The 22,563-nt window shown below is 47.0% G+C and overlaps 1 protein-coding gene across 2 annotated transcripts in view; it reads right to left on the bottom strand.

Annotated features, from left to right (window-relative positions):
* Positions 1-2,588: 2,588 nt before the first annotated feature.
* The window catches only part of LOC140387024 (contactin-associated protein-like 5), a 1,394,308-nt gene continuing 1,374,333 nt past the window's right edge, over positions 2,589-22,563 (bottom strand). The window contains exons 23-24 of one of the 2 annotated variants that reach the window (XM_072470006.1): positions 15,382-15,453; positions 2,589-3,859 (exon numbers count right to left, since the gene is read on the bottom strand). In XM_072470006.1, coding sequence (XP_072326107.1) covers positions 3,663-3,859; positions 15,382-15,453 — 269 coding nt within the window. In that variant the 3' untranslated portion in view covers positions 2,589-3,662. Of the gene's footprint in view, positions 3,953-15,381; positions 15,454-22,563 lie in introns of both variants that reach the window. The other variant, XM_072470014.1, reaches the window with a different exon arrangement.

Here is a 22,563-nt window from a genome sequence, read left to right as displayed (position 1 = left end):
CAGGTCTAGCAGCTGGAGGAATCTGAATTCAATTATCACCTTTGGAACTTAAGGTTCGGCTTAAACTATTACTGATTGTTGCGAAACCCCTTCTGGATCACTGGGTGACTATATCAACCTCGTCATTAAAATTGATACCATTCAGGTCATGTTTTGCTTCAAATCGAGTCAGGTTCCCACTTCTGTTCAATATGAGGTATTTGGTTCTGAAGTGTTTTTGTTGACTAGATTAATGGGGCTGTGACTATAATACAGCGTTCAAAACACAATGGGGCTTTTGGAAAAAGCATACACTTCTTCCTCATGCACAATATGCTTTTCTCCCAAGGGGCTGTGTTGTAACAATGGGCTGTGTTGTAACAATTTCTGCGGTCATGTAACTCAAAGCAATTATACTAAGAATATTCAGTAAGAAGTCTTACAACATCAGGTTAAAGTGCGACAGGTTTGTTCCAAATCACTAGCTTTCGGAGCACTACTCCTTTCTCAGGTGAATGAAGAGGTAGGTTCCAGAAACATATATATAGACAAAGTCGCAAGATGATGCTTTGAATGCGAGCATTTGCAGGTAATTAAGTCTTTACAGGTCCATAGAGAGGGGTAATCGCAGGTTAAAGAGGCGTGAATTGTCTCAAGCCAGGACAGTTGGTCGGATTTCGCAAACCCAGGCCAGATGATGGGGGGCGAATGTAATACGACATGAATCCAAGGTCCCGGTTGAGGCCGTACTCATATGTGCGGAACGTGGCTGTGAGTTTCTGCTCGGCGATTCTGCGTTGTCGCGCGTCCTGAAGGCCGCCTTGGAGAACGCTTACCCGGAGATCAGAGGCTGAATGCCCTTGACTGCTGAAGTGTTCCCCGACTGGAAGGGAACATTCCTGCCTGGCAATTATTGCGCGATCTGTAAAGACTTAATTACCTGCAAATACTCACATTCAAAGCATTGTCTTGTATCTTTGACTTTGTCTATATGTATGTTTCTGGAATCTACCTCTTCATTCACCTGAGGAAGGAGCAGTGCTCCGAAAGCTAGTGATTTGAAACAAACCTGTTGGACTTTAACCTGGTGTTGTAAGACTTCGTACTGTGCTCACCCCAATCCAACGCCGGCATCTCCACATTAAGAATATTCAATCAATGGCGAACCGGCATCTACGCAGTTACCAAAATAACTGGCAGCACTCAGAATATTTACTCGGAATTGCTGCACCTCAGAGGGAAACTTTCAGGCAAGGTGCTGGAAAAAGTCAGATTGGATTAAAGGATGCTGACTAGAAAGGCTCATTTGCAGGGCCCTCACTATTTTATGGTATCTTCTCGGAGGTTTGTGGGTAGCGGCGGGGGATGGGGTGTGTGGAAGTGGGGGATGATGGGGTATGAGCATGCCTGACAGCACAATGGTCTTTTCAGTCCGTGAATCATCCATGCTCATATGTTGCTTCCAGTAACAAGAGAGGCAATGGGCACCCTGTCTCATTTTTCTGTGTACATGATGTTCTGGCATGTGAACTAGTTTGTGCTTGGAGTGGAGTTCTGCTGTACATCACAAAAATAATTTACAAAGCACTTTTTAAATATATCTATATATATATATATTTATGTGTGTGTGTGTGTGTGTGTGTATGACAGAGAGAGTGAGTGTACTGTTCTATGTGTCAAACAATGGAATAACGGATTCAACTCCATCTGGCACCACGCTATCTGAGAAATAACATCCCTCCTGTAATTAAGTTGCAAGATTAGGCCTGGCTCCTTCCAGTTATGCTCTTCCTCTGCGCAAACCAAGTGGTTGTTTCATATTCCGGGTACAAACAGAACATGTATTATTTTTGCAGAAATATCACTGAGGTCAGGTCATAGGATTAGACCTAAGATTTTCATCAAATGGAATTAAATAAAAGCAGTGAAAAATTACCATTATGCAGGAAGTGACGACTGTAAACCCTGGAGCTGTTGTTTTTCGCTGATGGCAGGGATATAGTTGCGGCAGTTTTCCCGAGCCTGGATTCCAACCAATATACATAACTAATATATCACCTTCTTACTTTAGCTCCGTGTCAGCAGAACACTCAACCTTCCTTGAATACTGTTGACTTGAGCTTGTGACTGCTTGCCGCACAGGCACATTTTGTCTGTGTTCAATCAAATATGGATAGGTTGAATCTCGACCTTTGCTGAGATTACAACAGAGTGAGGAATAGGGGCAATTAACCTTGGCTTTAGAAATCTTCAGCAAAAAATGGGGGTAATGTTGAGATCCCTGTACCTCAGCACAAGTGTGTGAGTGCTTGCCAGGTAAGACCACTAACTTGGCTGTGAAGTTTCATGTGGTTACATAGGGACAGGAGTAGGCCATTCAGCCCCTCAAACCTGTGCTGCCATTCAGATAGATCATGGATGATCTGAATCTGAACTTCACTTAACTGCCTTGGACCCATAGCTCCTTATTGCACAAAAATCTATCAATCTCAATTCTGAAATATTCTATTGACCCCCCCCCACACGCTGGCCTCAATAACTTTTTGGCAGAGAGAGTTACAGATTTCCATGACCCCCCCCCCCCCCCCCCCGCCCCACCTTGTCAGAACAAATGCTTCCTGGCATCACATGTGAACCGCATAGCTCCAACTTTAAGGTCAAGGCCCTTTGTTCTGGATTCTTCCATCACAGAAAATTGTTCTCTTTCTACAGTATCAAATCCATCTCAAACACTTCTGTCAGATTCCTGCTTCATCTTCTAAGGTCAAGGAATGTAAGCTTCACCTGTGCAATGTGTCCTCCGAATTTAACCCTTTCAGCCCTGATGGTACAATAGCCCTGTGCAAACACTTGGGGTGAAGAATGGCTTTGTATTCTAAAATTCTCACTTCTGTTTACAAATTCCCGCAAGGTTTCATCCCATCCTGATCTCTGTAATTCTGGATCACCCCCAGCACGGGCCTCTTGCATATTCCCGACTTTATTCTGCATGATTGGCAGCCGTGGCTTCAGTTCCTTCGATCCTAAGTTCTGGAATCCCCTGCCTGAAACTTTCTGCCTCTTTAGATCTCGCTCAAGGGCCCTCGTTGAAACCTCCCCCTTTAACTAAGCCCTCGGTAACCTGACCTAATATCTCCTTATGTGGTTCAGGGTCAACTTATTATTCAATAACACTCCTGTGAAGTACCTTGGCATTTTATATTATGTTGAAGGGGCTATGTAATACAAGTTGGTGTCGGTGCTGTATCAAGAGTTCGAGAGTTGTCAGGAACTATCCCCCAGTCTGAGTCAGCACTGAATTGGTGGGGAAAAACTGGGTGGGAGAAACAGCAACAGGGGTCAAACAGAAATAAAATGATGAATGGCTGCTTATCTTTCAGGCAGAACATATAATGGTAATTTTTTTTCTCTGCTGTCTTCATATAGAGTTTACAAAATTCTTATTTCTATTCCCCTGAGCTGACCTAGAGTTAGCAGGAAACAATAGGTTATATCCCTGTCCCGTCAAGGTGAACAGAAGTGTAAACCAGTTATTTGTCATATGCCATGTACTTTGAGCATTACGTTTGGCCATTTAGTCTGCAGAGTCTGGTGCTAACTCATAGCACAGACATCGAGTCCCAGCTGTTGGTATCATTAATCTGCTGCTGTAACTGTAGTAATGAGGAGAGTCTGTGTTGTCATCAGATGAAATACTCCTTCTTGCCTTCACTGACTGCGTCCCGGTAATTGGTATGGTTCTTCAGTGCCGCGTCGGTATTCTCAGCGTACTCTGCCCCCTTTATTTCGTTGGTACGGTACGTGCCTTTGTGTCTGTACAACAATCGTCCCATCACAGCAATGACACAGAGGACAACAAAGATCACCAGGGCTATCACACCTGTAGATTTCACAAGTAGGGGGTGTTAGTAAAGAGGTGCCAGATACTTACCCAACAGAAACTGTATGTTCAGAGGACTGTACCAACAACGACCTGCATTGAAACAACACCATTAACATGATAAAACATCCCAAGGCACTTCACAAGAGTGCCACCAAACAAAGTTTGGAATGGAGCCATATAAGGAGATATTGGGGCTGGTGACCAACTCTTACACAAAGAACCCGGCGCGGGCGCACCGCCGCGGAACACGCGGCTGTTGGACTGGAGAATCATGCCCGAGGTTTTTCGGAGTGCCTTAAAGGAGGAGTCAGAGATAATGAAAAGGAGAGGAGTTTAGAAAGGAAATTCAAGAGCTTAGGGTCAAGGTAACTAAATTTCTATATTCCAACGGAGAAGTGCACAAGGTTTGAATTGGAGGAACACCAAGTTCTTAAAAGGATGCTGGTAACTGCTAGGGGGCACGGTAGCATAGTGGTTAGCACAGTTGCTTCACAGCTCCAGGGTCCCAGGTTCGATTCCTGGCTCGGGTCACTGTCTGTGCGGAGTTTGCACGTTCTCCCCATGTCTGCGTGGGTTTCCTCTGGGTGCTCCGGTTTTCTCCCACAGTCCAAAAATGTGCAGGTTAGTTGGATTGGCCATGCTAAATTGCCCTTAGTGTCCAAAAAGATTGGGTTGGGTTGAGTTATTGGAATGGGGTGGTGGTGTGGGCTTAGGTAGGGTGCTCATTCCAAGGGCTGGTGCAGACTCGATCGGCCGAATAACCTCCTTCTGCACTGTAAATTCTATGATTCTATGAAGAGGTTCCCGAGACAGAGGGAGGGCCAAACTGTGCAGGAGATTGAATGAATGAGAGTCTTATAAAAGTTAAGTTGTTGACGGACCAGAAATCAATGTAGGCCAACAGACATAGGGATGATGAATGAGTGGGGCTTGTGTGAGCCAGGATACGGGTAACAGCATTTTAGATAAATCAGCACAGAGATACAATGCACACAGATGTCTAATGTGAAAAATAACATGAGGATGAAAAATGTCCCGTGGTGCAGGCCCCTCTCACAGTGTATAGGTTAAAATAATATTTACAGGAAATCTGTTTAATGTTATTCTAAAACTGTCAATTCTACTATCTTCATGGAAAGCCTGGTGTGTGCCTCCCTCTGATAGGTTTAAGGAATGGTTCAATGGAAAAGACGCCAACAATTGCAGATCAGCCCGAGAACTAAACTGAACCATAGTAACATGGGAATAGTGAGGTGAAAGTAGACCAATGTTCATTGAGTTCACCTTCTTGGTATTGGCACAATGAAGCAAGAATGGAGATGGTGACCAAACATCAATCAATCCCTTTCAATTAGCCCACAACAACCCAGACACTGGCATCACTGGTTGGCAAATGGCCATTTCCAGCTGATTATATTTAAGCCGGATGTGGCCAAGGGTGTATGATCTATCGCCAAGCTCTGTCTCCGACTAGGTACTAAAAATGGGCATTTCCACTCGTTTGTATTAATATCAGCCATATTCAGTCAGAATTGGCTTAACCTGCGCAAACAATCAGGGAATAATAAATGTAAGTGAGCTGCATCCAAAGCCACTTGTACTTATATTTTTCTCAATTTTTATACTGTTTAAACATTCAGATCATCAAAGCCAGGCCCCATCCTCAAAACCGATTACAACCCCGAGCCGACATTCCGAGATTGTTAAAGGGCATTCAACCACCTGAATATCAATTGGGATACGAACAGTGTGAAGTTGGGTGTGGGCTTTCCAAGAAGTGGGGACCACCCTCACCAGGCTGCAGGCCTGCAAACCCTTCAAGGTTTGCCTGGCAAGTTGCCCACGTGACATGGCCCGCCCCACCACATCACAGGCTGAATATCCTTAAGGGCCTGAATTGGCTTATGGGAACATGACTTTGGGTCCATCCCAGATTGATGGTGTGAAAGTCTCCTTGCTCCTCTGGCTGTGAGGGCACAATGAGAAGAGGGCTTCAAGCAGCTTAATGGGAAACCTGGTAGGCACAGGGTTCTTCCAGGATTGTCCTGCCGTCCCCAGGAATTGAAGATTAATCTCCCCGAGATTAATCTGATGAAAGCAAAATCTGTGAGAAAAAAAATTAGGGAAAATAATAACATGTTGTTATATAACACTTCAGTTAATTAATTATGAAAATATTGGAGAAAAGAAATTGGGCAAGGCAAGAGGTCATGTGATAAACCTTTCATCTGCTGCTTTTTAGTGTCGTGGCAATCCAAAGTGATTACAGGACAATCTTGTTCACTAACTGCCCTTTGAAGGATACCTTCAGTGGGAAGAAAGAAAGAAAAGTGGGTTAGCATGGTAGCACAGTGGTTAGCACAGTTGCTTCACAGCTCCAGGGTCCCAGGTTCGATTCTCGGCTTGGGTCACTGTCTGTGCGGAATCTGCACGTTCTCCCCATGTGTGCGTGGGTTTCCTCCGGGTGCTCCGGCTTCTTCCCACAGTCCAAAGATTTGCGGGTTAGGTGGATTGGCCATGCTAAATTGCCCTTAGTGTTGTCATGTGAGAGTGCCTTTAAGAAATGGATGTTTAAGCAATGTATCTTTCATAAATGCAGTGATGTCAGAGTGTGGGAGGAGCTGAGCTTTAGATCAGCCATTTTGCAGTTTTTAGTTTCAGTTTGAAAAGAGCTTGGCTGTGTGTCTGTGTTTGCAGTGAGCTGGATCTGCTGTGATCTCTGCCATGAAAGACTATCTCTGGATCATTTGGGTGATTTAAACTCCTAATAGCAATGCCTTTAACCTGATGTGTTTCTGTTTAAAGGTGGTAAGTCTCTTGGATGTTGAAAGGAATAACTGAAGGATTATTTAGTGTTGTATTATTTTCGGTGTTATCTTTGAAGTAAGGGGTGTTAAGAGAACCAATGCTTATTTTAAAAGGTTAAGTTGTGTTCATGGAATAAACATTGTTTTGCGTTTAAAAACCCACGTGTCCATAATTGTAATCCCACACCTGGAGAACAAGCCGTGAGCTCGGAAAAGCAACAATAGCATTAAAGGGGGAGGTTGGTTAAACTCCATGATACATTTTGGGGTTCTGAAAACGCCTCTCCCATAACAATTGGGGGCTCATCCGGGATAAAAGTCTGTCTATTGGATTGGCTTTTGTGAACTTAAAGACAGTGAAGGATTGTTGCTTTTCCGGTGTGGTATTTTAGTTTAAGTGGGGAGTGTGTAGTGGACAATGGCTCTTTCAGAGGCTCAGAATTTTTTTGGGGTGGAGACTGTCACACGCAGTACCTTACGGACAGAAACTAAAAGCAGACTGTTAGATTTGGCAAAAACATTGCAGTTAACATTACCTGGCAAGATGCGAAACAATGAGGTAATTATGGCGGTGGTTAAGCATTTAAAGTTGCCTGAGATACCGTTTGACTCATTGGAAATGGCAAAAATTCAGTTGCAAATTGAACAAATGGAACATGAGAAAGAATTAAAGCAGCTTGAATACGAAAGAGAGAGAGCGGAAAAAGAAATACAAAGAGAGAGAGAGAAAAAAGAAAAGGAGAAAGAAGAAAGGAGAAAAGAAAGCATAGCCCTAGCAGAACAAAAAGAAAAAGAAAGGGGGATACAGGTCGGAAAAAGATAAAGGGTGGAAATCTCCCCCCCCCCCCACGCCGGGTGGGAGAATCGCCGGGGTGCCGTGCGAGTCCCGCCACGCCGCCCCGGCACCCGCACGTGATTCTCCCACCCCCCCCAAACCGGCGGGGTGAGAATCACGGCTGGCCATTCGGAGAATCGCCGCTCGACGTTTGTAACGGAAGAGCGGCGATTCTCCGACCCGGATGGGCCGAGTGGCCTGCCCAACACGACATGTTCCCACCGGCGCCGTCCACACCTGGTCGCTACTGGCGGGAACAGCGCGGGAACACTGGGGGGGGGGGGGCCGCCTGTGAGGGGGAGGGGAGGGGGATTCCTGCACCGGGGGGGGGCTCAAAAGGGGTCTGGCCCGTGATCGGTGCCCACCGATCGGCGGGCCGGCCTCTCTGAAGGAGGACCTCCTTTCCTCCGCCGCCCGCAAGATCCATCCGACATCTTCTTGCGGGGCGGCCGCGGGGAGGACGGCAACCGCGCATTCGTAGGTTGGCGCCAGTCAACCTGCGCATGCGCGGATGATGTCATTTACGCGGCGCTGCTTGCATGCGGCACCAAGGCCTGGCATGCGTAAATGATGTGGCGCTGCTCCTTGCCCCCCGGGGGCAGGAGAATAGGGGGCTGGGAACGGCCTCCGATGCCGGAGTGAAACACTCCGGTTTTCACTCCGGCGTCGGCACTTAGTCTCCCGTTGGGAGAATTGCGCCCAAAGAGAGGGAGTTTGAACTTCAGAAAATGGCCATGAAACATGAAAGTCAGTTAAAATTGGCAGACGTAAAGGGAAACGTACAGTTGGAGGATAGTGATGAGGATAGTGAGAAAGAGCGTCATAGTCGAAGGCTTGGTGGGAATCTATTTAAATATGTCCAAGCATTGCCAAGGTTTGACGAGAAGGAAGTGGAAGCCTTTTTCATTTCATTTGAGAAGGTAGCTAAACAAATGAAATGGCCACAGGACATGTGAGTATTACTGATTCAAACAAAGCTGGTAGGTAGAGCTAGTGAAGTGTTTGCACCACGACCGGAGGAGATATCGGGAACATATGAGGAGGTGAAGAAATTCATCTTAAGTGCATATGAGCTAGTGCCTGAAGCTTACAGACAAAGGTTTAGAAATTTAAGGAAAGAATTTGGTCAAACATACATGGAGCTTGAAGGGCTCAAACAGAATAATTTTGATAGGTGGATAAGGACTTTGAAAATAGACCAAACGTATGAAGCTCTCAGAGAAATTATACTTTTGGAGGTGTTTAAAAATTCAATTCCTGATGTAGTGAGAACTCATGTGGAAGAGCAGAGGGTTAAAACTGCGAGATTAACAGCAGAAATGGCAGATGATTATGAATTAGTTCATAAATCAAAGATTGGTTTCCGACATCAGTTTCAGCCGGTGAGGGATAGAAACTGGGGACATGAGAAATACTCAAGTGGCAAAGGTAAAGGTGATCTGATGGGAGACAATAAAGCGAGTGCACCTCAGATTAAAAAAGAAATCCAGGAGGGTGGAAAAGAGATGAAACGTTTCAAATGTTTTCACTGTACTAAACTAGGCCATGTAAAGTCACAGTGTTGGTGGTTGAAGAAAAGCACTGGGAAGGCTGATGTGGTAAAACCAGGATAAGACAGTGGGATTTGTTAGAGTGGTAAAGGAAAGCCCAAGGGAAGCGAAGGGGATGCAAACGATTGTACAGCCTGTTCAAGAAGTGATTATTAAGAAGATGCCAGATGTCTTTAAATAATTTATTTGTGTGGGTAAAGTTTACTCATATGTAGCAGGAGGAGCAGGTAAAGAAGTCACAATTTTAAGAGATACGAGGACGAGTCAATCATTAATGGTAAGAGATGGGGAATTGTGTAATTTGGGAAGAATGTTGCCAGAAAAGGTGGTGATATGTGGAATTCAGGGTGAGAGGAGTAGCGTTCCATTATATAAGGTAAGGTTGGAAAGTCCAGTGAAGAGTGGTGAAGTGGTAGTAGGAGTAACAGATAAACTATCTTGTCCAGAATACAGTTTATCTTGGGTAATGATATAGCTGGATTGCGGGTGGGAGTGACGCCTACTGTGGTTGATAAGCCAGTGGAAAATCAGACAACTGAAGGGTTGAAGGACGAATATCCTGGGATTTTTCCCGGATTGTCTAGTAACCCAGTCACAATGTCACAGGTTAAGCCAAGAGGAGAAATCAAAGAGTGAAGATGAAGTTGAAGTGCAATTATCAGAAACGATTTTTGATCAGATGGTTGAAAACGAACAAGAACACGTGGAGGATGAGGCAGATATTTTTAGTTCAGGAAAATTGGCGGAGTTACAACAGAAAGATGTAGAAATAAAACGGTTATATCAGAAAGCATATACAGAAGAGGAATCTGAGAGTATACCAGAGTGTTATTACCGTAAAAGTGATGTCTTGATGAGAAAATGGAGACCTGTACATATGCAAGCGGATGAAAGGTGGGCAGAAGTTCATCAAGTAGTATTGCCAGTAGGGTATAGAAAGGAGGTGTTGTGAGTTGCACATGAGGTATCAGTGGGAGGTCATTTGGGAATAAGGAAAATTCAAGCTAAAATCCAGAAACATTTTTATTGGCCTGGACTACATAAAGATGTAGTTAAATTTTGTCAATCATGTCACACATGTCAAGTGATAATGAAACCTCAAGCAGTGATAAAACCAGCGCCCTTAATACCCATTCCAGAATTTGAGGAACCTTTTACGAGGGTCATAATTGATTGTGTAGGACCGCATCCTAAAACAAAAAGTGGGAATCAATATCTTTTGACTATAATGGATGTGCCTACTAGGTTTCCAGAGGCCATTCCAATACATAATATTACAGCTAAAAGGATTGTGGAGGAGTTACTTAAATTCTTTACTAGATATGGACTACCCACAGAAAGTTATGGATAGCTTAGGAATAAAACAATTTAAATCAACTGCGTACCATCCAGAATCGCAGGGAGTGTTAGAAATGTGGCATCAGACATTAAAGACATTGTTGAGGGCGTATTGTCAAGATTATCCAGAGGATTGGGATAAAGGAATCCCATTCATATTGTTTGCAATTAAGGATGCACCTAATGAGTCGACCAAATTTAGTCCTTTTGAACTAATTTTTGGTAATGAGGTAAGAGGACTACTTAAATTGATTCAAGAAAAATTGGTGGGTGAGAAATCGGAAATTACACTATTGGATTACATGTCAAATTTTAGGGAACGATTAAATAGAGCAGGTGAATTGGCTAGACGACATTTGAAAGTTGTACAAAATGTGATGAAATGGGTAGCGGACAAAAAATCCAAAGTTCATAGTTTTGCCAGTGGGGATAAAGTTTTAGTGTTGTTACCAGTGGTAGGTGAGCCTTTAAAAGATAGGTTTTGTGGACCGTATCAGATTGAAAGGAAATTAGGTGAGGTGAATTATGTGGTAATAGAAGGAAGACTCGCCGAGTGTGTCATGTGAATATGCTTAAAAGGTACTTTGAAAGGGAAGGAGAGAAAAAGGAGGTTTTAATGATTCTAACTCAAAGTGACGAACCAAATCGAGATGACTGTGAACTTGACACACCTCAAATTAAATTGGAAAATGAGGATGTTCTTAAAAATTGAGATGAATTATTAAGTTACCTTCCAGAGGAAAAACAAACAGACCTGAAAGAGTTATTGATATCACATGGGCAATTTTGTAGAGATAAATTGGGAAGTACTAAAATGGCTATACATGATGTAGATGTGGGAAATGCTGTTCCTATCAAACAACATCCATATAGACTTAATCCTTTAAAATTGGCACAGGTTAAGAGGAAGATTGCGAGCATGCTGAAGAATGGCATAATTGAAGTGGGTTGCAGCCAATGGAGCTCACCCATAGCGATGGTACCTAACCCAAACGGTACCCAACGGTTGTGTGTGGACTATCGGAAGGTGAATGCAGCTACAAGTACGGACTCTTATCCTATCCCACGTTTGGAGGATTGCATTGAGAAAGTGGGACAATCCGCTTTTATTTCCAAATTGGATTTACTGGAAGGTTACTGGCAAGTACCTATTTCTGAAAGGGCGATGGAAATTTCAGCTTTTGTGACTCCAGATGGCATATACCAGTTCAAAGTTATGCCATTTGGCATGATAAACGCCCCAGCAACATTTCAACGGTTAACTAATACAGTTGTTTCAGGATTACCCAATTGTGCGGTATACATTGACGATTAGGTAGTGTTCAGCCAGACATGGAAAGAACGTTTAAAATATGTGAGGGTGTTATTTGATCGACTGCAGGAGGCGGGTTTGGTGATAAACCTAGCCAAAAGTGAATTTGGAAAAGTCCAAGTCACTTTCCTTGGCCACACAATCGGACAGGGTCGAATGGTCCCATGGGATGTGAAAACGAAAGTTATTGGGGAGTTTCCGACCCCCTCGACATGACGGGAAATAATGCGGTTTCTTGGTATGAGTGGATTTTACCGGAAATTTGTACCAAACTTTAGCAGTGTGGCCGCTCCACTGACGGACTTGCTCAAGAAGCATAACAAATTCCAGTGGACAGCGGAGTGTCAACAAGCATTTGACGGCCTGAAGGCCGTGTTAACCGCTGCTCCTGTGTTAGTCATCCCAAATTATATCAAACCATTCAAAGTGGCTGTGGATGCGAGTGATGTGGGCGTAGGTGCGGTGCTTCTACAAGACGACGACGAAGGGCTAGAGCGGCCTGTTGGTTATTTTTCAAAGAAATTGAATTCTCACCAGAAAAAGTATTCGCTGATTGAGAAGGAGACTTTGAGTTTGGTGCTGGCTTTGCAACATTTTCACATTTATGTGACCAGAAATCCATCTGACACCATTATATATACTGATCATAATCCTTTGACGATAAGGAGCGATTCTGGAATAACAATGCAAGGCTGTTTCGCTGGAGTTTATTGCTACAGCCATTTCATTTAAAAATAGTACATGTGGCAGGACGGGAAAATTTGATACTTTGTCACGAATGTGGTGAATGGAAGGATTTCGGTTGGAGGAAGAATGGGAAAATGGACTATATTATTATGCCTGTTTGCGTGTGTTGTTTCTTTTTATGAAACAAAAAAGTATTTTTACTGTGTGCATTTCTTAGTGGATGGTGCAAAAGTGAAAAATGAAACCATCTTGAAGTTGATGGTTTTTTTTTCTTGGGGGGAGGTGTCAGGTGAGAGTCCCTTTAAGAAATGGATGCTTAAGCAATGTACCTTTAAGAAATGCAGTGATGTCAGAGTGTGGGTGGAGCTGGGCTTTAGATCAGCCATTTTGCAGTTTTTAATTTCAGTTTGAAAAGAGTTTGGGTGTGTGTTTGTGTTTGCAGTGAGCTGGATCTGCTGTGATCTCTGCCATGAAAGACTATCTCTGAATCATTTGGGTGATTTAAACTCCTAATAGCAATGCCTTTAACCTGATGTGTTTCTGTTTAAAGGTGTTAAGTCTCTTGGATGTTGAAAGGAATAACTGAAGGATTATTTAGTGTTGTATTATTTTTGGGGTTATCTTTGAAGTAAGGGGTGTTAAGAGAACCAATGATTATTTTAAAAGGTTAAGTTGAGTTCATGGAATAAACATTGTTTTGTGTTTAAAAACCCACGTGTCCATAATTGTAATCCCACACCTGGAGAACAAGCTGTGTGCTCGCAAAAGCAACAATAGCATTAAAGGGAGAGGTTGGTTGAACTCCATGATACATTTTGGGGTTCTGAAAACGCCTCTCCCATAACAGTGTTGAAAAAGGTTAAGTGGGGGCTACTGGGTTACGGTTACTGGGATAGGGTAAATATGTTGGGCTTGAGTAGGGTGCTCTTTGTAAGGGCCGGTGCAGACTCAATGGGCCGAATGGCCTCCTTCTGCACTGTAAATTCTATGATTCTATGAAAAACACACACTGGGGCACATCAACAACAATGACTTGCATTTATTCGTAGAAAATTAACAAAATGGAAAAGTTTTACAAAGGGATGATGGATGGGTGGGAGTGGATGAGAGAGAGAGGGAGAGAGAGAAATAAACAGTAAAGTGAACTAAAAGGGTAGGCAGTGAGAAATACTGTGGAAGTAAGAAAGGTGATTGGAAATGTAGCTGAAAGTTCTACCTCATAGTTGTTGTGGTTGAGGTTCACTGTGGATTGGATTTTCCAACCCTTCACTGGCATGTTTGAAGGTGGATGAGGGGCCTATAAAATGCAACATTTGGTGGCATGCCCCCCACATTCCCACACGTCTCCATTATTGGGGTGAGATGTAGGCATTGGGAGACCTGCTCGCCCTTGGGCCTTTTGCGGCCTTTGATTGACCAATAAATGAAGAAGTGGTGGTGTAGTGATATTGCCACTGCATTAGTAATATAGTCCCAGCATAAAGTTCTTGGGGCCCCAGATTCAGGTCCTGCCATAGATCATAGAATTGACAGTTCAAAATGAGGCTGTTCAGCCCACTGAGTCTACACTAGCCCCTGAGAGAGCCCATATGTCCACCCCAGCAACCCAGTAACCCCACCTAACCTTTAGACTCTAGGGGGCAATTCAGCATGACCAATCCACCTAACCTGCACATCTTTCGACCGTGGGAGGAAACTGGAGCACCCGGAGGAAACCCATGCAGACACGGGGAGAACATGCAGACTCTGCACAGAGAGTGACCCAAGCAGGTAATCAAACCTGGGTCCCTGGCGCTGTGAAGCAACAGTGCTAACCACTGTGCTACCATGCAGCCCATGGCAGATGGTGAAATTCGAATTCTATTTTTTATAAATTTAGAGTATCCAATTTTTTTCTTCCTAATTAAGGGGCAATTTAGCGTGGCCAATCCACCTACCCTACACAGCTTTGGGTTGTGGGGGTGAAACCCACGCAGATACAGGGAGAATGTGCAAACTCCACACGGACAGTGACCCGGAGCGGGGATCGAACCCGGGTCCGCAGCATCATAGGCAGCAATGCTAACCACTGCGACACCGCCCCGTCCCTGAATTCAATAAAAATCCAGAATTAAAAGTCTAATGATGACCATCAAACCATTGCCTATGGTCGTAAAAACCCATCTGGTTCACCTTGAGGGAAGGTAATCTGCCGTCCTTACCTGGTCTGGCCAACTCGTGACTCCAGCCGGTAGCAATGTGGTTGACTCTTAAATGGCCCAGCAAGCCATTCAGTCCAAGGTACTAAGGCATCTAGGGATGGGCAGTAAATGCTGACTCAGCCAGTGACGGACACATCCCAAGTAAGAATAAAGGAAAATGGCCACTGAAGTGCCTTATCCCATCCTTGCTACATTATTCCTGCAGCGGGAAAGGCCTAGGCTAAGCAGGTGGCCTGACAGTTTTTATTGGGTGAGCTGGTGTCGGGATATGCCCTCGGGTGTGCCCCCTTTGCCCATCAGAGGTAAATTCCTTTCATTCTGACAAGATCATATCCCCCCCTCCCTTGTCTGGACTCAATGACATTTCACCTTTGTGGACTGCCCGTGGCCCCACTCGAAGCTGGCAACGCTGGGACTACAGAGCTGCCGGCCAGTTAGATTGGCCTGGAACTCTCTAAGGCAGGGATTTCTCCACCGATGAGAAGCGTAAGTCTCACCCTCAGCTAATTAACGCTCCTCCCAGCGTAAAGCAGGGCAGCCAGCCTTTTCATGGGCAGCCTCCTGGCCAACCTTCTAGTCGGGGAGAGGGGAGGGTGCTACAGGGCGTCCCCGCAAAAGCAGCCCTCTATAGCTCCGATGTCAACTGTGTGACTTATGTTTAGCTGAGGAGTTGTCAATTCTTGTCTTCCATCCATTGCAGTCTCTTTCTTTCACTCTCTGATGGAGCAGACCTCGGCAACTGCGAGACCTGGGGATTGAGGAACCCAGCAGAACCGAATAAGATTTTACCTCCAATAACTGCTGAGTCAGTCCTTATTGCATTTGTTTGCAGCTTGCCCTCCTCAATTGCCCCAGGGTGATCTGCAAAGCAAAACAATGTTTCAATCACAGCGAGAAAGAATTGGAAATCTAACACAGATAATAAGTCACCACTTCAAACCTTCTAACGTGCTCATATTAGTTTTCGTTGGTCAGGCCCAACTCTGGAGCATTGCATTCGTCCCTGCGCACAAAACCTCGGAAAGTAAATACGGGGCACGATCTAACAGAAAAGTTTCTAAGTGTGGTCGCGAGTGGGAATCTCCGGATGTTTCCCGATGGCTGACCCGGTGAGGCCGTCACCGGTGTCTAACGTTAAATAGGGCACGGGCTTTACGCCAGAAAAGACTATCCCGCCAGCTGATTCTCCGGGACCGCGCACAGAAGCTCCCTGATGACGAGCGGGAGCAGCTCTTAAGCAGATCTGCAGAGCAAACCCCAGACAACACAGAGCCATGCTACCGCGCAGACCAGCTCCACGATTCGGAGACGCCAACCTGGCAAGACTGATGGAGGCGGTGTATTCCAGATGGGATACCAAGTTCCCCCGAGAGGGTCAGAGGATCAGCCACAGGTTAGCCAGTGCTGCCTGGGAGGTAGTCGCTGCGGCCATCAGCTCGGGGAATGCCACCAGGAAGACCACAGTGCCGCAAAAAGCTCAACGACCTCCATCGGGCTGCACAACTGAGTTGGCATCGTCCCCACCGGTCCCGTCTGCCGCCCCCGGATGTCCCCCCCGAAGACCCTGCAATTGGGGCCTCTCCCCCCAGCACAATGCCGTTCCCGTGTCCCAGCACACAGTGATGACCACTCCTGTCTCCTGCCAGCTCCCCCCCACCCCCCCCCCCCCAACTCCCGCCGAAGTATGCAGCGTTTGGCTCACGATGCCCCTTTGTGTCCCCGCACGAGAAGGTAGCCCACAACAGACGGGGGAGCTGATTGCTGATCCCGGTCGGTGCCCCTAGGACCCTTCGGATCACCTTAGGACGGAGATGCCCCTGCATCATATGATTCTGTCAGGCCTGGCGTCACCCCATTGTCTGCACCATGGTGTCAATACATTCAGCGATGCCCCTCTGTGACCGGCAATCCAATCTAATAAACAAATCGAATAGCCTTCAGCTGTGCAGCCAGTGGCTACCACGGTCAGAGGGGGTTCAAGGGACCATATTACCACAGACAGACTCTGTCCTGCTGGTGTTTGGTGGGACGGACAGGCAGAATCCGAAGTTGTCCCTGTTGTGGATAAACATGATTGAAGGGGGATGGCATGCTGGACCCGCATGCACTGGACCACTTGCCCCCCAGCCCTGGGGCGACTCCCCACCGATGGCGGCCCACCGCCCGACCAGGCCCGCTCCCCAAACCCCCTCCCCCCGAGCACTGGGTCAGCAACCCCGGTGCCCCCAGTCTAGTTGCCCGAGTCCGAAGATGGCTACTCATCTCCTCCGATCCTCACAGCAGCCATTGCGCTAGCTTCACGTTTTTAAATAGGTGTACTGAATCGCACCCACGAGACTGCTCGCTAGGGATCCGGTTAGATCACCTGTGGCCATTCGATAGGGGGTCCTTCCCATTAATAGGATGGAGATTGGCCTTAATTGGTAATGATTGGTTTCTAATCACGCCGTGGTGGGATTCAGATCTTGCCAGCGGGAGCGGCCTGGTTAGATCGGAAACCGATCGGCACATGCGTAGTTCCCATTTCTGTCATCTCTCACCATCTAACCGGCTCATGTGGATTCGCGCACAGCGAGACGCGCCTTCAGTTCGCACCCACTGGCTTCCAAAGGGGGTTATATACCAGGTTCACTAGAATTATATCAGAGTTAAAAGAAGTTATAGTATGAGGACAGGCTGTTGAAACTCTCCAAAGCTCCTTCAACAGCATCTTCCGAAGTTGCGACCTCTGGAAGGGCGAGCGCAGCAGACGTTTGGGAAGATGACTGCTTGCACGTTTCCCTCCAAGTCACAAAGCATCTTAACTTGGAACTAATTCACCTTTCCTTCACTGTCGTTGGGTCAAATACTTGAACTCCATGCCTAACAGTGCTGCAGGTGTACCTGCCTTTGATGGACTGCAGCGCTTCATGAAGGCGGCTCACCACCATCACATTATTATTAACGAGCTCCCCTCACCAGTGCAGGAAGAGATCAGGGGCACCCAGATCTCTAGACCCCCCACCACAGCCTCTGGACTCCCCCAACTCACCAATAAGCTGGACATTGTCACGGCACTTGGGGGGTGTCTCCCAGGCTATTGGAGACCCTAGGGTGTTCAGGGACGGGGCAGGGTGGCATTGCCAAGTGTCAGGACCTAAGGGGGGGATCATGACCATGAAAGGAGGGGTAAGGGGGGGGGGGGGGGCTATGAAGGGACCTTTGGAAGGTTGGAGGTGAAGTGTGGGGATCATGGATGGGGGGGGGCCTGAAAGAGGGCGTGATTAAGCCTGAAGAGGACGCCCTCAGTGACCCCATAGCAGGGCATCCTAACTTGTGTGTGGGGGGGGGGGTTAATGCCCATCTGTGTGGGATGACATTACCCGTGGGTGGGGGGACCCTCAAGCGCACTTCGAGATCGGGGGAACCCTTTCAAAATGGTTTCTTGATCTCTGAGGAGCCGGTCTGACCAACAAGTTCAGCTCTCCAGTGATGGAAGAAATTCCAAGCGTGGGCTTGACCGGAGAAAAACTCCACAAGGCCCGAAAAAGTGTGCTTGGATAGCGATGGGGCACTTGCTGAGAGAACTGGGGAGAAACCCCTGGCCAAACCTGCCTAAAATGTACCATTAGATCGCACCACCATGTTTGCCCAAATCGATGATGTTGCCATGGGATCCCCTTGTGGCCCAGTTCTTGGAAACATCATTGTTGGGCTCAGTAAGAAATGTGTCATGGATGAAATGAACCACCTAGCCGTGCATATTTCCAACATTTGGATCGTTTGCCAAATTTTAATCGGCAGCTGCATGCAATTATTTCCTTGCTTGTCTTAATGGGCTCGATCTTGAGCTCAAATGCACCTTTGAAATGGAGCGGTCAAACAAACTCCCTTTCCCTGATGTAACAGTTGAGAAATCTACCGAGTCTGCCACAAGTCCACCTTCATTGGTCAATACACACATTGGGATTCTTACAGTTCCACACGTTAATAATTGGTCTCATCGAAAACCTCGTAAATCGGCTCCAATCACCATGCAAGCTTGATGCTGAAAGAGGGTGTAGTAAACAAATCTGCTATCCTTACCTGGTCTGGCCTACCTGTGACTCCAAGCCCACAGCAATGCGGTTGACTCGCAAGTGCCCTCTGTAATGAAGGGCAGGTAAGGATGGGCAATAAATGCTGGCCCAGCCAACGATGCCCACATCCCATGAACAAATAAAACAAAAGACATTCTGCAGGGTACTGGCTATCCTGGCCAGATCATTCCGCACTGTATGTCATGCAGACTCATGAACGGGCCTAACATCATCACTGTTAAGTGACCACTCTTCCTCAGATTACCCTGGAAACGTAAGGTACCTCAAAAATGTGAGCAACAGGTGAAGCTAGCTGTTTAACACTGCTACTGTGCAGTTGCAACATGAGGGCTATTCATCCCTAACAGGATGCTGCCATCAAGTCAATAAAACGTTCTGCCCATCACACAAATGAGCGATATGAAGTTCAGTGCCAGTGTGATGCTAGGTATGTAGGCCGCCCATCCCAAATACTGGTGGATGGCATCAAACAGCATGTCCCATCCACTATTCGCAAAGGGCATAGTACAGACTATACCCAACTAGCCCGTGATTGCAACACTCAAACAAACAGTGTACAATATTAGATGTGATTCTGCAATTGGACAACATTTACAAAATAATCCTCAGTGTGCTAAAAATTAAGTTGACACGAGATTTAAGATTATCAGCTAGTGTGTGGCACATTTGCGTGTACAGAAAGCTACACATATTAATACACAGGGCCCTGTTCACTGCAGACAGAAAGAACATGCACACATTGAGCCTGTTTCAGCTAAACAAAATAAATGACAGCCAGTGGTTAGCACTGCTGCTACACAGCGCAAGGGGCCCGGGTTCGATTCTGATCTTGGGTGACTGTCTGTGTGGAGTTTGCACGTTCTCCCCGTGTCTGCATTGGTTTCCTCTGGGTGCTCCGGTTTCTTCCCAGAGTCCAAAGATGCACAGGTTAGGTGGATTGGCCATGCTAAATTGCCCCTTAGCATCCAAAAAGTTAGGTGTGGCTATGGGGATAGGGAGGGCCGTGGACCTGGGTAGACTGCTCTTTCGGAGGGTTGGTGTAGACTCGATGGGCTGAATGGCCTCCTTCTGCACTATAGGGATTCTCTGATTCTATGATTCGCTGGTTCATTCCTCAATGCAATGCCTTGACCAATAAGAGCTAAGCTGCCTCGTTCATATTTCAAACAATGTTTGGCAGTTACTCAGTCACCATCAACTGGTGCATTCTTCATGGCACACCTCTACCAATTGGAGACCACTTGCCAACCATCAGCTCTTTCTTCTCACACAATAAATTTGCTGTTTTCCCTTACGTTAGGGCTCTTGCGAATGGTCCTGGTGAGTGCAGGATGAAAAGCTTTGACAAAAGGGGTGATTCACCGCCTGCGTCGTACCTGATGTACATTCTGCTATCCCAAGAGAAAAGCGGGGGAGCCTCTAAGCAGGATTTGCGCCAGGTGCCAAAGCGAGCGCTGTGCTCCAGCCCGTGGTACCTGATGCCAACAAATTAACATTTCAATATCCTCAGAGCATTTCAAGCCCGAAGCTTCCAGCTCCTGGGATTCTCCATCCCTCAGTTAATATCACAAAAAAAGAGGGGTGCGATGTTCCGGCCACGTTCATCCGGTGCCCATCCCGTTGCTTGCAGTGAATAGTGGGAGAGACCAAAAATGAGAATCGCACGAGGCGCTGAACTGATTGCGATGCTCCCGACCTGTGGCGGCCAACGCAATCTTAGAACTAAATTAAATATGCAGAACCAGTTCGAGGCCAGCGTCTCCCGGCTCCCGGGATTGACCGGCATTGGCGGCGCAGCGGGTGACCAGGGCCAATTAGCACTCGTTTCCAAAAACAGGTGGGGAGGGGTGAAGGGAGGGAAGGGCTGAAAGCGGGGGCGTGGAAAGGGGGTGGCCTTAGCGACCCCATTGCGGGGTATGCTCACTTTGGGGAGGGGTGTTGGTGGCGATGCCCGATTCCGATGAGGATGGATGGGGGTGGGGCCGAGTCATTTAGTGATGGGGAGAGGTTGCTCCTCCAGGACTGAATGTTGGAGGTGTTGCCCCTCTCTGCAGGCAAAGGGGTGGTGATATCTATGTGTGTGTGGGGGGGGGGGGGGGGGGGGGAGAGGGGACCTTCAACTTAACTTTGAGGTCTGGGCCCACTTTAAAAAAAATGCCGCCCCGATCACTGAGGAGCTAGCCTTGCTGGCGTCTTTAGTTCTCCACATAGAAAACATTCTGTGGGTGCGATCTAATGGAAACGTTTCTAAGTGTCACTTCAGGCGGGCTTGGATGGGAGTTCCACCCTGGCTGTGTCTGCGAGTTCCCCACCCCTCTCTAATCACACTTACATCACTTTTTTGGAGATTGGGGTGTTTCTCCGGGCTGAACCACACTTGAATTATTTTCATCACTGAGGAACTGAACTCACTGGCCAGGCCAGCTTCTCAGTGATCAGGCCGCCATCTTGAAAGGGTGCCCCGAACTCAAAGTGGGCTTGAGGGTCCCCCACACCCTCCACCCACGCGCAATGTCACCTCCACATGCATGGGCATGACCTCACACTCCTACAAATTACGACACCCCGCTATTGGGTTGCCGAGAGCTGCCCTTTTCAGGCCTTCCCACGCCATCTTTGCTCCCCCCCCCTTCCAGGACCCCCACCCTCCAATCCCCCAACCTTCCAGACGTCCCTTCATACCCGCCCTTCATCATCCCATTCTTCATAACCCCTTTCAATCCTCCTTTCATGGACATGCCCCCCCCCCCTCAGGCCCTGGCCCCTGGCAGTGCTCCTGCCAACCTAGTAGTGCCATACAGGCACCTTGGCAGTGCCAGATTGGCAGTGCCAAGGCACCAGCCTGGCAGTGCTGAGGTGCCCAGGTGCCAGGAGAAGAGCCAGGGTGCCTCCAATGAAATAGGAGACCCCCCAGTTGCTGCTTCACCTTGTTCACGTTGTGCTTAGCTGGGGTTGCCCTGGGGAGTTGGTCGATGCTGGGGGCATCAGCATGCTTATGTGGAAACCCACTTAAGTGTACGAGTCTGGGTCCTGTCCATTGTGAACGGGATCCTGATCACGGCGTCTCGCAAGATCTGGTTACATCTCCAAGGCCTACTGGCCATAGAGAACCCTGGGGGAGGCCTTTCCTTGTATTTATCAGCCGTATCGCACCCCCGATTGGGTGGGACACACAGTAGATTGCACACTAAGTGTGGGATTTTTCAGTGAGAATCTCCCCAAGCATGGATTAATTCGCGCATACACCCTCCGGAAATCATTGGCGGGACTGGATGTTCCCGGTAATGGGAACGGCTGGAAAACTTTGGCCCTGGCAGAGGGTAGTGAGTGTCTGGAATGGGCTGCCAGAGGTAGTAGTAGAGGCGGGTACAATTGTGTCTTTCAAAAAGCATTTAGATAGTTACATGGGTAAGATGGGTATAGAGGGTTATGGGCCAAGTGCGGGCAACTGGGACTAGCTTAATGGTAAAAACTGGGCGGCATGGACTGGTTGGGCCGAAGGGCCTGTTTCCATGCTGTAAACTTCCATGATTCTATGATTCTAAGTGTCTTCTCCATGTTGCCCTGCACATTCCTCCGTTTCAGTTAATCAACTTGGTGCCAGGAAATTAGCAGGGAATTTGGGATGCTGAATTTGCAGGATCAGCCATGGTCATATTGAATGGTGGTGAAGGCTCGAAGGGCCGAATGGCCTACTCCTGCACCTATTTGCTATGTTTCATACAAAGGGTGATAGAAACCTGGAACTCGATCCTCAAAATGACTGTGGATTTTCACGTTCATCTGGATGTTTTGAGACTAGATTTGGTTGTTTTATTTTGTTGGACAAAGAGGTGACAAATGCGTCACAATGTTAATGAATTTAAAAAGCATGGCGACCAGAGTAAAAAAT

The sequence above is a fragment of the Scyliorhinus torazame genome, chromosome 2 (genome assembly GCF_047496885.1).
Source record: "Scyliorhinus torazame isolate Kashiwa2021f chromosome 2, sScyTor2.1, whole genome shotgun sequence".
Lineage (NCBI taxonomy): Eukaryota > Metazoa > Chordata > Chondrichthyes > Carcharhiniformes > Scyliorhinidae > Scyliorhinus > Scyliorhinus torazame.
The sequence above is the reverse complement of the archived record's forward strand: the minus strand, read 5'-3'. Positions and strand labels throughout refer to the sequence as shown.